Source organism: Haliotis cracherodii, unplaced genomic scaffold (genome assembly GCF_022045235.1).
Source record: "Haliotis cracherodii isolate W230 unplaced genomic scaffold, xgHalCrac1.p SCAF_3, whole genome shotgun sequence".
NCBI lineage: Eukaryota > Metazoa > Mollusca > Gastropoda > Lepetellida > Haliotidae > Haliotis > Haliotis cracherodii.
The window spans coordinates 39,621,763-39,637,816 of record NW_027266286.1 but is presented as its reverse complement, the minus strand read 5'-3'; the positions used below and the strand labels follow the sequence as shown (position 1 = coordinate 39,637,816).

Below are 16,054 nucleotides of genomic sequence, written 5' to 3'. Positions count from 1 at the left end.
ATCATAGTATTAGATGTAAATGAATATACAAGGTTCTTATAAATGATCTTTTCAGAATAAGTTCCTTTGTATTAGCATTGTTTATCTATATTTTGCATATACATAAACATTGGCCCAGTTGTCAAAGGTGATGCAATTCTCCATGCACACCTTAGACTTTTGAGAAACCTATGATTTTGTTTATATTGCTGTTAAACTCAACTCACCCAGTCACTTAATATACATGTATAGATATTTGGTCAAATGGCCTTTAAGAACTTTCAAGTCAACTGCACTTGTGAATATTGCATCATGGTATCATGCTCTGTGACCAATCTGTTGACCGGTTCCACTGTAGCACAACTGTTTCTAGAGAACGGTTAACACATGTCCTTGCACGTTGATACAGTATACAGCTCAAGCACATCCTTGTACATTGGATACAGTATACAGCTCAAGCACGTCTTTGTACGTCGGATACAGCATACATCTCAAGCACATCTTTGTACATCGGATACAGTATACAGCAAGCACATCCTTGTACATTGGATACAGTATACAGCTCAAGCACATCCTTGTACATTGGATACAGTATACAGCTCAAGCACGTCTTTGTACGTCGGATACAGCATACATCTCAAGCACATCCTTGTACGTCGGATACAGCATACAGCTCAAGCACGTCTTTGTACATCGGATACAGTAAACAGCTCAAGCACATCCTTGTATGTCTGATACAGTATACAGCTCAAGCACATCCTTGTACGTCGGATACAGCATACAGCACATCCTTGCATGTGGGGGACAAGCTAAAGCACAATCTTTAAGCAGGGGTCCGTGCTTAAGCACATCCTTGTAAGTAGCATCCATTGTAGTAGGTTTCACTTCTCCCGAGTGTCATCAAGTGGATTGTCGACCACAGACTCATGTATCATGATAAACAGTGGTACATATGTCAGGAAGTCCAGAAGGTCAAGGGACACCAGGTGACCAAGCCTTTCCCTGACCTCACATTCATGTTCATAGCTCACCCCACCGGCTCGAAGTTCAATCATCAACTGTTCCAGCGAGATCTTGTTGGTATCTCGATCCACATTGCATTCCCAAAGTGTCTGAAAACAAGGAAATATCAAGGCGTTAGAAACCATTTGTGATGTGAAACAGAAAAAGGTTACAAGTGTGTATACACGTGACAGTAAGTGGCGTTTTGGCACCATGACTGTAGCCAGCCAAGTGCACAGAGGAGGCTGCTCCTCACTCAGTCTAATGTCATCCCTAGCATATAGTTGTTGGACATTACGCCTTTGGATTACAGTTTCACTGAGACACAGAAGTTGCACTGCACCTTGTATCTGACTTACCTTGCACTTGAACATCTTCATCTCCAGCATCTTGAAGTCAACCGCACCAATAAGGTTCTTCATCCAGTTACTGCAATTAAATCATGGCAAACAACTTATAGAAATGATCAATGCTTGAAAAGTCAAAATATTATTGGCTGTGTTCAATGTGATCATTCCGTTTTTTTCTTTAAAAATCATATTTACTTTACTGTCACAGTTTTACAAAGGTAAAGAATAAAAAAATGATTGATGACTTGCCTGACAGACAACACTTGTCGACAACAAATAAACATGTGTGAAATGTGAAATGGAAGCAAGTCTTCCACATCATATACATGATAAGTGATGGCAGTACTTACTCCACGGAAGCTATACGCTGGGACAGTGCTGCTAACAGAGAGAACAGTTTGAAGTCGGCTCCATTGGTGATGCTGTAACCAGTCAACTCAAGGATCTACAACAGGAAACTCTCAATGAAGTCACTTCACAACAAGTTGGTTGTGATACAAAGTAAACATGCTGACAGATACAGAGTTTATTGATCTAGTAGCAGCAAAGGCATGTGTCGAAGGCCTTGATGATATTCAAAGAATAATACTAACAATTATCAATAACAAATGTACAAACAAGTCGAGATACATTATTATGATTATGTGTATACCTGACAGTTTTAAAAAAATCAAGTCTGGACAAAACAATCCAGTGATTGACGTTATGAGCCATGATCCACATCATATATGGGCTACAATAACATGCTACCAAACATGTCACAGAACCTGACCAGTCCTTTTTTAATATTTTAATTTGTTCTTGTGTAATGACCAAAATTTCCTCCAAACTATACAAGTAACAGAGAAACAAAACAGGTGAGGCCTAACTTGGGGCCCAGTATTACCCTGTACAAATATTCCTCTTCTGTCTCCGTCAGCCTGTTGTTGGTGCCTCTCAGTGCAATCATGGCTTCAGTCCCAGTCAACCAACCACGCTGCTCATCATCAACCTGACATACAGAGTGAGTGAAGTTGTTTTACGACCCAGTCAGTAATATTCTAGCAGGCCATAAATAATCGAGTCTGGACCAGGCGTCCATCTCCCGGCCGCGTCATACCAAAAGACGTTTAAAGATGGTACCTGCTGTTACCCTGCCTGGTGCTCGGCATAAAGGGGCTCAAACAAGGACTGGTCGGCTCCCAGTCAGTATAGGGTGTCTGAGTGGAGTATTCATGTTAAACTGCAACATGGTATGTCACTGGGATAGCACTTTAAAATCAGCAGACTAGTACAAAACTGAATGCAAACCTGATCCATTTTAATCCATTTAGTCAATTCTTTTAAAAAGCATAGGTTACTTGGGACCAATTCTACCCTGGAATCATCACAGATCTGACATAAAGAGCTTGTGTGTTGACATCTTATATGACAGCGGCCTATAAATAATCAAGTCTGATGATTGATATCGTGAACATTGATCTACACTGTTGGGATAGACTGAGTCTGACCACCCAATATGTTTAGTCACCTCTTTTCTCCAGCATGGGTAATATATAAACATACTGTCCAATTGAAATGTTCTACTGAATATATATTTTGCTCAAAATATTCAGGAAAGACATGCAACATCATCAAAAGACACACCATTTTCATCAAGTGGACCTGGGATTTGTGTTTTATGAAAAAAAGTGTAGTATCACTCTTTCATTAATATACTACTCAAAAGAAGTTAAGGATCACCTGTTTCTTTCATATAACTATAGTTAATCTCTCGTCATGACAGATTAACTTTACCATTATGAAAGAATAGGGTGATACTTAACTTCTTTTGAGTAGTATATATTGTTTTATTCGAACAGAGAATGTATTTTTTGTTTCTGTGTTTTCCTGGGTTGTTTACATAATGACAAGGGTGTATTACTGGTAAATGTTCACATACTGCCTGAAATGCATGCCTGTACATCTCCAGGTTGGCACGGCTCAAAATGCAGTACTTGGCTAGAAACCCATCTGCACATGAAAGAGAAAGGTGTCATGTTCATTATCATTACAATCTCATTAATATGAGATCTTAGTACTCGCTACTGCTAAACAAAGATCTGAAGACTCCATTACAGGTCGCATCAGAATGATCTTTCACGAATTTTGAACGACGAATGAAGTGGCTAACATACAAAACCTTTTGACACATTTGATTCAAAATTTAAAAAACTGACCAAAAGAAATTAAATTGTGGAATAGATGACCGAGATTGTAGGACACTGTGGAAGTATCTATCGTTTCGCATGTTTATCCCACTTATCCCATTGAAGTGAGTGATAGACAATGATTTTGACAGAATCAGTCGTACAGACTGTCACTGTCATTTGGAATACCCTTTTCAAGGTTCTCAATCTTTGTTATGTGGTAGTGAGAGCTAAGATCTGATTTTAATGAGATTGATTCTTATTACTTTGAATTATTTTATATAATATCACAGACTTGTCATCAATTTTTATATCACAATACACATAGTACAGTTAATTCTTCTTTTTATCAGGCCACCTCCGTGGTCTACCCGGTAGTTTGACTGGTAGGGCGTCCACCTGGAGAGCGGAAGGTCTTATGTTCGATCCCTGGCCGCGTCATACTAAAAGATGGTACTTCTTCTTGTTAACCTGCCTGGCACTCAGCGTTAAGGGGCCAAAACAAGGACTGGCTGGCTCTGAGTTAGTATACTGTGTCTGATTCGGATATTCATTTTAAACTGTGGCATTTTATTTCAGAGGGCCAACACTATAAAATCGGCTTCCAGACTAGTAAAAGCAATACCATCCACACCCATACCCACACCCACATGTGCATACACAACATTATATAAGTGCAATAATCTTGAAAGCAACGCTAAACCCTATTTCATCTCACCTCCTTTTCTTATCTCATTTCTGGTTACATCTCAGCTCTTTCACTATGTCCCTGTGCAAACTGCTTTCTTATTTGAAAGCTGATCTTTAAGCAGTGTGTGATGGAATACTAGTTTCTTCATAAAAATACTTTGGTGACTCTCTATATACCCATGACATTATTTCAGCCTAAAGAACTTACAGTCTTCAAAGTTAGGTATCCCAGTTATACCCTCTTCTTCCATTTTCTGTCCAAAGTTTTTCTTCCTCTTTCGTTCTAACATTTCTGCCTGCCGTTTCCGCCTTGCTTCTGCCAGTTCCTGTTTAAGAAGCTCATCTTTATACGATGTATCACGTTTCTTAGGTCCCCACCTCTTCTTGTTTTCAATGGGTTGTCTGAATGCCTGCAGTTTGTGCTGGACTCGGCCAATGGTGGTCTGACTTAGAGTTGATGGAAGATAGGGGACAACTGGAGGCAGCACGATCTCCTCTAGCTTCACCTGGACACTCTCTGTGTGAATAGATCAATATTGCAAAATGGGGCTTGTACTCTGCTCATGTAACTGTTGGAGACAAGCACTCTAGTTTTACAATAATTCTTTCGAATACTTTACCTCGTTGACATCATAGCCATACATTCCTAAGAACCAGTCTAAGGCACTTGGACGGCATAGTCACTATTCCATTCCTACATTGAACAAATTTGTGGAACATCCTGACAAGACTCCTGTGTCCCATTAGAGCTGTGAAACATTATCTCATAGCTGCTGAAAAACATAGAAGACAAAGGAAATTGCTATTCATCTCTTGCTAGCCTTCATCAGATAACAACACAACAAAGGCATCTGTGGCAGGATGGCTAAAGACCACCATATCAGATAGCTACCATCAGGCACAGCTTTCAACACTGACGTAGGGTAGCAGCAAAGAAGATACCAGCAACTACACCTTTACGAGGTACGTTAGCCTTGGGATATTTTGTCAACCAGGATGGGACGGATCATAGGTTAACGACTTCAACAGCATAAGATCTGGAGGTGATCTATAGCTCCATAGAAGTGACGCCAGAACTAAATGACATCAAACTGGATGTGAACCAGAATTGACATCATGACCCAGACGTGACGTCATAAAAACCGGAAGTGATGTCATAAGTGCCAACAAAACAGGATTCTCAGAGGAGGTATCAGGTATTGTGCAATGTTCTTCCCGGTTTCCTATCTTTTCATACTTAAATGCTTCCAGCTGTCTAGGATTACCGGTTCTGATCCAACTGGTCTCTCTGATGAATTCTGGATATGATGAGTGAGTGAGTATGGTATTATGCCATTTTTAGCAATATTCCAGCAATATCACGGCGGGGGACACCAGAAAGGGGCTTCACACATTGTACCCATGTCGGGAATCGAACCTTGGTCTACGGCGTGACGAACTAATGCTTTAACCACCAGGCTACCAGACCGCCCCCCTGGCTATGATGAAATAGAGATAAGGTATTTGAAGGAATTACAAAAACAACAGTTAACATTGTGTATATTATTTCTCACCCTGACACAACACATTGCAATTTTCATCAGGAAGAGGAAGTCTTAACAGCCATGCAGAGTGGCGTGAACTAACAGTCGTTACAATCGCCATATCTTTTGTTGTGACTGCAATTGTTGAGGCAGTAAAAATCATGACAACCAGAACAAGAACAAGGAGAACTTTGTCATCACCTACATCATGCTACATGCAGGCCGACAGGAACAGATTTGCAGGTGCTGAACATGGCCAAGAGCCAAGAGACTCTAAAGACCATTCATCTCTATTCCTTGTAATACAATTTACATGAGTACATCATGGCTTGAAGCTGTGGTGAGTGTATCAATCTGTGAGCTCTCCTCACCTTCTACCTTGCTGGGTATCTCAGCCACTTTCTCTTCATAGATCCAGTCTGCCGATTTCTTTACTTGCACCACTGCTGGCGCAAGCTCACTGACAGCTTCCTCAGTCTTACATGGACGACGGCTTACCACACGTTCACGCTTCTTAATTGGAGACCGCCCCTTGGCAACAAACAGCAGTAAGTAAAATATTTTCAAAATGAAAATAATTGCAATGTAACACTCAGAAATTGTAAATCACACATTGAAACTCTCTGGCATCATTCAACCTGTCAATGTCAATCATTCACTCATAACTATTGGGCGTCATTCACTGTTTCACTGATCATTCAACCTGTCATTCAGTACATCATTCCCAGCATACAGACCACCATCATACAGCTGGAATATTGCTGAGTGCTGTGTTAAACAAACAAACTAAAGGAACGGTAAATCTTGAAATTAATGTATCTCCAAATTAATACTACTGCTCACACCTAGCCAAAAATGCGACTCAATATTAATGCGACTTCCCCCCTCCATCCCCAGTGGATTGATATATATATATCCTTACCTTAATCCAATAATCCAACCTTATCTTAATCAAATCAAACAGCAAATAACACCACTCATTAGCACTGAGTAAAAACAGTTCACTGATTGGTATGCGGAGAAAGTGTCAACAAACTTGACAAGACAAAGGCTGTAGATCTGAGGCTAAGTGTGATGCAGTGTTGCGTGGGTGGCATCTGTCTCGGACTGCTGGAGTACTCGATGCCTAATTACTAACCAGTTGCTCATTGTGTACTTTCTACTCTTTGAATGACATTTTTATATATTTGTTACAACTCCTGTTCAATAAACCATGATGTGGAATATATAATTTTTTGTGTTTATATTTAAGTTGGCATTTCCACTATCAGAATTGTGTAGTGAGGCCGTCTTATTTTTGATAGTCATTTTGGGGACATAAATGCGAAGTTTAGTTAATGTGAGCAAAGACCACTCGCATTTAATTCACGCTCGCATTAATTTCAAGATTTACAGTAGTTGCTTGCTGGTCTGATTGAGTGCTTTCAAAGCTGATCTCACCTGATCCGACTGTTCTGAGCTGCCTCTATCGGAGTCGACTGACGGGGATAAGGGGGGAGCAGGGGCAGCGGGCTGTGCTGTCACCACAGGGAGGGATATTGGCAGAGGCTGCGGTTTGTCATCACTAGAAACTGAAATACACAAGTAAATACACGAGATATGTAAATCAAGTAAACAGTGTTTTAAACCATGCACTTATAGGAAGATTTGAATTAAAAGACTTTACAATACAATTGCCATCACTTTCATTTTCAAATCACTTGAACCTAATATGTTATTTTTGTTATAATGGGTAGGTTTCTCAGCAAGATAGATTCAATGGATAAAAATTGTATTTGTTGGCATCATATACCGATAAATATGCAAATATAAAAGGTCAGATAGGTACCACTTTTGGTGTTTACAAACACAGATTGAGCTACTATTGTCTAGCTGCGATTGAGTCAGAATTAGCCAATGGGGGATCTGGACAAATACAAGGATAATTATTATCATTATCAAAATAATAGTGTGAAATGCAGAAAATCAACGCCTAACAGGGATGTAGCTGAAGCATTTTACAAGTTTGGGAAACTTTGGAGGTATAAATATTGCAAAACAATTTAGCAAGGGTACTAGCGATCAGTTTCCATATCTGTGATTGAATCCTCTGCGGCTTGGGGTCTCTTCTCCAATTAAAAAAAAAATCTGACTGTATATCTTAGGCTATGACAGGCCAGGCAAACAGACATCTCCTACACTAGAGTAGCTGCCCTTTGTAAGGCGCAATTAGTCTACTGGGCTGAATGACAGACTGCCGCGAAAGGAAAACAGATAGATTATGTGCAGGCAATTGTTACTTTGCCGATATGTAGTTACGCCACTCTAAAAAAATAGGTTTCAGATGGAACTACATTGACTGTTATTTCTGTCCGACTGACTAATCACATTCCAGGTAAAAGTGATGAGAATAGGTTTTTTTACCACAGAATTTAAGAACATTACATACAAAAAAAGAGATTATCAAGAGGTTAGTATTAGGAATAAACTATGTATTAACCTCGCCAAGGCTCGCTAAATACACTGGTTTTTTACTAACACAGGATATTTACCATCACAAAACATACTTGCGTTATAATCTCTATATACTAGCCACTACCATAGCAACAGCCCAGCTACTGCTGTGATTACAAAGGCCAGGCGATATGTAGAAGTGACTATCTGTGTCACAACATCCATCCTGCAATCTCTATTCAAGCCACTGAGACAACCAAAACCCTACCCCATGCTGCCACATTCCTGAGATAACCTACCTGTCTTCACTAAGAAAACTGTCTGTTTATGACTGTATCGACACTACATACCAACACACAAAGATAACATATGAAAGATGTACATGTATAAATGAAACACAATTTTCATTTTCATATCTGTTAAAGCTCTGAGTTAAAATTCAAATTCAAGTTAATTTCATGTATACAAATCATAGAAAAACTGGAATCATATTTACTCAATGTTGCTCTTTTGAAAACCGAATCCCATTTTTTCACAGCTATTAAGACAAGCAAGGAGTCCTGGGTGCTCCACTCCAGAACAGCCTACATTATACTTTTTGATGGACAATGTTCATACGAAAACAAATACATAATGTCACAGAAAGCCACACTAGAAGACTGAACTGTCCACATAATACAACAAATAGTCCAAGTTGAGAAATGTTCATTCCTCTCACCTCCGTCCGCGCCTCTTTCACAGAGGTCACAGAAAGCCACACAAAATTAACAACATGTCATGTGACTGATTGAATCTGTCTACCTTATTTACCGGTGTGTAGGTAGATAAACAACATAATGATTGGACGTAATTGTCAGCTGACATGCAATCCACATGTAATGGACATATCTATGACTATGTCATCTAAGTACCAATATGGCAGGGGGCTTACTGATCAGAACAATATCAACTTATTGTGTTACAATCATTGCTGTAAACATAAGCTGGGTGAATATCAGACTCTCCAACATAACACTACTATTTCTTGTTGACATTGACAGTATTGTTGGTTGAAAGCTGAAAAAGGTCACATAAATAAAACCAACATAAAAAACCCAAAAAACCCAATGGCTATTGATAAATACATAAGACAAATAAAAAGGTACCACAGGTATTGAAGCTCACCATTAATGGAAGAATTAATCTTTCTGGGACAATGTTTTTACCAGTAAGTCTGTTGTGGGTGTCAACAATTCAGTGAGTGAGCCTATGTGGCTTGGACCAGTATTTCAGTTATCTATAATAATGTGGGAGGAAGCCCAAAGTAGCACAGGTTGTAAACATTTGTCACCTTCGTTAAAGTCAGGAACACTGGCATGAAGCTGACAAAGCAAGGAACATAAACTGGGCAAATCTGTGATTTTGAACCCACATCTGGCAGTTCCTGGCACATGTAAGGGAGACAGTCTTAGGCCAATAGAACATGGTGTTGTTACCTGTCAAACTTTTAGTTTTAATTAACTACTTGTGGCTATGTCATTTTCCAAACAAATTCAGCTGACTAATTTAATTCGAAATGAGGCATGAAAGCCAAGGGGTAATATCACATCATAAAATCTTTTAGTTTTTCAACAGGCGTTCACTTTACTGCCACATTGTCTATGATTAGTTTTGAGGTAAACTCTACACTCAAGTTAATGCAATTTCGCATGTGCAAGGCGGCAAAACATCTATCCGACATTCTAGGGAAAACTTCTTCTCAACTTCTTCTATATATATATGACACAAGTCTGTCTGTGGGTCCACAACAGTTTATTGAGGTACAGTTACAAGGTGTTGCTATGACTCTCAGATTCTGACTGCCCAGCTCATTCCTGACCATGGTCCTTAAAAGGTTATACCACCAGGCCAGTAGTACCTTGTCTGCAATCCACCATGTTATTAATGCAGTGATCGTCAGGATATCTCCTTTTTAATCATGTAGTTCCAAGAATATCACCTGAGTTCTTACAATACACCTGACTTCTCTCACTCCCTTTTCAGACAGTCCTCCATGGCCAACATTTATGTTCTAGCCAGGTCAAATATGTGTCCCTCCATCAGGGTGTTTGGCTAAGAGGGAGGGTGTGATGGATGCCACTGATACAGGGCCCATCATGCAAATCTTGCCTCTGATACATCATTTCTTTTCCGTGTGTGCAGAAGTAAACATAATTTTTTTAGAAATCACATTCTTGCACATTTTTGGAAACGTTATCACACTGTAATTTCAAGATTGTCTGTGAAGACAAGATACAGATATCAGACACTTGCAATACCTGCCAGGAGAATTGAAGATCAGACAATGAAGTCACCAATAAATTAAATTATATGAGGAGAAATCAGTAGACTAAGCATTATAGTTCCGTTTTTCTTAGATAAGCTTGCTAGAAGAGGATGTCTGTTGAAAACCTAAAAGATGTTATTGTGTGATGACAGCCCAAATGGAATTTATGGCTCTGATATAATAGCGGAAATATTCTTAGAATTATACCCAATGATAACTATTATTTGATTTCAGCATGCTTCCATTCAGGCCAAATTTAAGCTGACCTTTCCCTCTGGCAACCAAAAGTTTGTTGCTATTCTTTTCGTCTATCACTAAGACGTTTTTTCAAATCCTCTAATAAGATTATATTTAGATGTTGAGATACACATTCTCTAAACCACAAGGACAAACACAATGAAATAATCTCATGCAACAACATGTCTTGTACCTCTCCGCTGGTTGGTCTTGTGAGAAGGCGATGGCTTCTCCTCCTGCACAGGGACCTCCCTGGGTGCTGTGTCATAATAGTGATGCAAGGATTAACTATACTCAAGGGAAATAGGAGCCACCATGTTCTAATTGTTTTTTTACAAATTGTGAAATACATGACTAAATATACATATTCCTTCTTTGCAGGAATGAAACAGGGTACTTCAAAGGTTGTCCAGTTCCAGTTTAGGGTAGCTATAAATATCTAGTTGTAATCTTTTCAAGCAGTTTGGAAACGCTTAAATGTCTGTCTAAACGCTTTGAGGGGTAAGAGGGCATGTATGGAAATTGTTGGAAACATGAACAAGATGAGCTTGTATTAACCCATTCATCTTTCTGAGTTAACTGACTGTATAAGTTCAGTTTCCACCCTTGTCAAATTAGGCTGGAATTTGGGATATATATTTTGGATAGCCTAATGAGTTTATGCATGGTCAAATCAACATCCGGTTTATAAACAACATGGCAACTACCGTGCCAAATTTGTTCGATTTGCAGAGCATGTGTACCGTCAACTGGTCATCAAATCTTTTCATGTTTTTAAGGTGCTCTAGTGATTTGATGCAAGGTAAAACATGTTTTATTGCAATAGACATCTTTATTATCAATGACCACGTCTTGACTGGGTGCTGCCATTTTGTTTGAAGCCAATGCAAGTGATATGAGAGGTGGAATCTGATTGGTCAATAGGAGTGACATGGAAGGGGTATAGCTTGTAATAGCTACTGGTGGCGCTACGATCAAGCCCAGAAATTCCAGTCTAGTTCGGCAAGGGTGGAAACTGGACTTTGAAAGTTAGTTAACTCCCTTGCCTCGGGAAGTGTTAGTGTTTTTCAAGATTTGTGACATATAGGTGCAGCCTATCCTTACACATGGAGCGACATCCTGGGGTTTACAAAGGTTTGACCCAATAGAGAAAGTACATGTGATGAAGGAAAGTTGAATGCAATTGATAGTTTGATAATTTTTAATTTGACGTTTACACGATATACGGCTTTTTCACTGGACGAAAGGTTGGTCACATGACCACGAAATTGACGTTCATAAGTTTGATGTTCATACGTTTTTCACGAGACCATGTTCTTGTAATGACGTAAACAGTGACGGACTAGTTCCACATTCCTGGGGAAACGAACCCCTGGGAATTCCCAAGCACGAAAACATACATAAGCATTATTTCTGACCATTTAGAACCTTTAATCTTGGTCTCAGCATTTCAGTATACATTGAGAAACATAAGAGAGCTTGACTGCATGATTGTTCACGAATTTCCTCGCTACGGCCGATCCTAATGAACAAACGAAAAAATGCACATCCAAACTATCGTCAGTATCGACTCGATCTTTGTCTATGGTGACAGTGACCGTCTCCAGCAATCTACGAATTTACCTTGGTGTCTGTTTGACGCATCTTTAATCACCTTTCAATAATCGGTCAGTTGATCAATAATGACTAACACATGTAACCGCCACAGGTTCTTTAACAACTTCGGAAATCCTCCCGTCCTGTTTATCGCGTCAGCCATTTTGACGTCTTGTACTTGATGTAAATGTATTATGATGAGCTGTCATTGTGACTGACTTACTGAGGTAGTTCTTTACAGACCTTTCTCATCTAATGGTGATACACTGTATTATTTGAACACATGTGTTTCATAAGATGTTTCTGAAGAGCAAGTTGTGCATCCATACGCTCATGTTACCTCTCTTTTGGGGAACTATTGTCACACGTACTAAATAAAATTGTGTTCAGATCGTAGCCTACATCCTTTGAGGTAAGAAATTCTGATAAAAAATTAAAAGAATTGGCTTTAACTTTGTGTGTGGTCATTGGAGTATAAACCTTCATAGAGTGAGGGCCAAAAACACAAAAAATTACGCCCTTCAACAGCAGTTAATGTTTGTATATATATATACATATATATATAAAGATTTTTAATATTGTAATTCAAAATTGCAAACTTAAATTCAAATTCTACTCAGACAATTTTGGTGAAATATTTTCATTCCTTGTGGGAGATGTACAGCAAAATAATTTGAGGTGTGATAGTCCATATCATAAGAATGATACCATTGCCCATTGGCTTATCTATATGCCAATACCTAAACAATATTATAACCCTTCAACATTTGACTGCCATCCTTGCTATGTTTTAGCCTTCAAGCTACATGCTATCTTTATTCAAGTATGTATTTTGATTTTTTTCTGTTTTTCTTCTAAAAGTTAGTATAGTTATTGTAGATATTAGCAATGAACAGACATCTTATTCAAGATCCTTGTTAACTACCTTTCTTCTGTTTGGCTGTAGGTCTGGCTGGTTTCTGTCGTTGTGGAGGAGACTTGTTCACTTTAGCAGTGTTTGGTTTTGGAGGAGACCTGCTTGGTTTCGATGTGGCAGGCTTTCCTATACACAACACCATACAGTATAGTCACAATCAAGTCACAATCAAGAATGATGAAAACAGAATTAGTGTTATGATGTCGATAAGCTGGATATGAATAGGGTTATTAAACTTGATACAATGATTTCTGACACACACGGTTAATCCCTAAACTTATTTGGACATGGACGTTATGGATAAGAGACAAATATGTATGCCAAACCTTTTAGTTACAGTTACTCACAAAAAAAACACACAAGAAAAGTCTGAAAATTGGGCAGCTTTGCTTAGCCATGTTAGGTGGTTGGACAGAAAACAGCATATCCATAAGGAAAACAAGCACGTCGGCAATAACTTCTCAGGCATTTGCAATCCTACAGCAATACAACAATAAACGACTTGTCATCAACACCAAACTGTATTTCATGTGTGTATTTGATTTGTATCATCAATAAATGAGATTGAATATGATATTTTCATACAACTATAACTTCCTCTCCACCCTTAAATCCCTGAAAGAAAACAAGTTTGCATTTTGCTAAGTAATTTTCCATACAATAACTCCTTCATACAGAGCCTCATCAGCAATACATGCCTGCGTAGTTGTAGTTTTTTTTACTGCAACAGCACCTTGTATTAAATCATGATATTCCCTCTCCTAAGAAATATTTGAGGAGATCATTTGGAAATCCAATCTACTAATTGAACTGTCCTATCATTACAATAGCATCAAATCATTTCACTGCATTGGCAGAAATGTGATGAGAGTCAATCCTCACCAGACCCACTATATAAAACAAAAGGGATATTTTCAAAATCAAAGCAATTGTCTAAAATTGACTTGTACATGTTGGATATACATTGACATGAAACAAACTATTCATTTATCATTTTTACAGTCATGGCACAGAATCAAACATTAATTGACTGTTGCCTAGTTTTATCCTGGGTCCTGGGGGATTTAAGAAAGCAGGACTGAATCATTAAAACTATTAGAAATTGTAAATTGCATGTTGCATAATTGTCACTTTTGTTCTGGTTAGAAATACAAAGTTACGAGTGTCACTGGTGGACATTCTTCAATCTAACGTTGAAAACCCCCATCTAAGATAGGCTATATATATTGTTAAGACAATTTAACAACTGTTATTGGGCTTGTCAATAGATAGACCTTGTCACAGATAAATATATGATTAATAACTATTACAAGAAAATAAAATTAATGTATTGCAATAAACAAAATTCTTAACTTTAGATAAAGATAAGTACTCTGAATATTCTTAGTTCAACACTTGACAAACTGATCTTAAATCTAACCTGATTTTATAATCATGATTATCAGAGATAATGACTTTTGAACAGCAACGAAAGACTGTTGTTGATAAGTTTAGATTAGTAGTAGGGAGACTTTAGGGAACACTTGGACCCATAAAAGGTCTATTTGTCTTGAAGAGCTGGGGTATTTCATTAAAGAAGTTGTCTCCCTTGACTTAACATTTGACCTTGCTGATGTGACCTTCATAACTTTTCATTCATCATTCATTAAATATCATTACAAAGTGCATGCTGATGAAAATGAGTCACCATTTATGGTTCAAATATGGTTATATCACGGGAGACAACTTCTTTAATGAAATACCCCAGCTCTTCAAGACAAATAGACCTTTTATGGGTCCAAGTGTTCCCTAAAATTGTGTCTGCTTTTCCTAGACAATTCAGGAAAGGAGTCAGCGGAGAAACTCATAGAAGTCAAAAAGTTATAAGTATTAGGATACTGATTGTTAGTAACTGAATGTTGTTTTACACCACAGTCAGAAATATAACAGCTGCAGCATAGTGACAGACCTGTATATATCTGGGCCAGGAAAACCTGTAAAAGACAGCATGAGCAACAAAACACAACGTCTGGATGTGGTGACATCATCATCCATGTTGATTGAAACAGTGTCCCTATGTGTGATGCTGATAGGATTCATTCAAGGTTACTACTGTGACCTACTTGGAGATGACTTCTTTGAATGTGTTGATGTCTGGCTTTTGCTTGGTGGTCGGCGTGGAGGAGGAGGAGGTGGTGGCTGTTGTTGTACCTGTCGCTTGCTGACCACACCAGCAGTACGGCCCATCTGGCTTGTGTCATGTTTGTCGGGGGGTGTTTGGTCAGCAACCCTTTTGACCATCTCTTCTGCATGGGAAACAGCATGCATTGTGAGTTGAAAATATACCATCCCCCATTGACATGAAAGTTAATCTTTCAACAGAATTAACAACCAGTTAAATCATCAGCAGTGACAATCTTGTTCATGACGTCAACTGTAAATGAAATATTATGTCTCCAATAGCCACTACATGATGGTAATCACTACTAAATAAAGTTCTTGTGAACCTTCTACTAGTTATTTCTAATATCCCTAAAGATACCCAAGATTACTTAATTGGTGCTTTATCCTGAATTTTTGTGGATTTGATGGGCTTTTTCGTCTAAAAACGAGTACTTTAATCTAATGATGTACATATTTTGTGTCATAATCATGATTTTTTTCATTTCAAAAGGTGAGAGTTCACACATTACAATAAACAAACATATAATTATTTAGAGCTGCAGTTGAAAAAAGTCAATCAGGAAATGAGAAAGACAGAACAAAAAACAGTGCCCTTAGATAAGAATATTATATATTGTCAAAATGCATACAGCTTACATCTGAAGATAGATATCCTAAAAGTCAAAGGGTCCTTGTCACTGCTTTGTACACAA

The 16,054-nt window shown here is 38.4% G+C and overlaps 1 protein-coding gene across 1 annotated transcript in view; it reads right to left on the bottom strand.

The window, feature by feature from the left end:
• Positions 1–751: 751 nt before the first annotated feature.
• Positions 752–16,054, bottom strand: part of LOC139475087 (uncharacterized) — a 57,681-nt gene continuing 42,378 nt past the window's right edge. The window contains exons 7-17 of the mRNA XM_071258333.1: positions 15,302–15,484; positions 13,209–13,325; positions 10,881–10,946; positions 7,153–7,283; positions 6,084–6,243; positions 4,398–4,706; positions 3,253–3,323; positions 2,218–2,322; positions 1,682–1,776; positions 1,341–1,410; positions 752–1,091 (exon numbers count right to left, since the gene is read on the bottom strand). Coding sequence (XP_071114434.1) covers positions 861–1,091; positions 1,341–1,410; positions 1,682–1,776; positions 2,218–2,322; positions 3,253–3,323; positions 4,398–4,706; positions 6,084–6,243; positions 7,153–7,283; positions 10,881–10,946; positions 13,209–13,325; positions 15,302–15,484 — 1,538 coding nt within the window. The 3' untranslated portion in view covers positions 752–860. The remainder of the gene's footprint in view (positions 1,092–1,340; positions 1,411–1,681; positions 1,777–2,217; positions 2,323–3,252; positions 3,324–4,397; positions 4,707–6,083; positions 6,244–7,152; positions 7,284–10,880; positions 10,947–13,208; positions 13,326–15,301; positions 15,485–16,054) is intronic.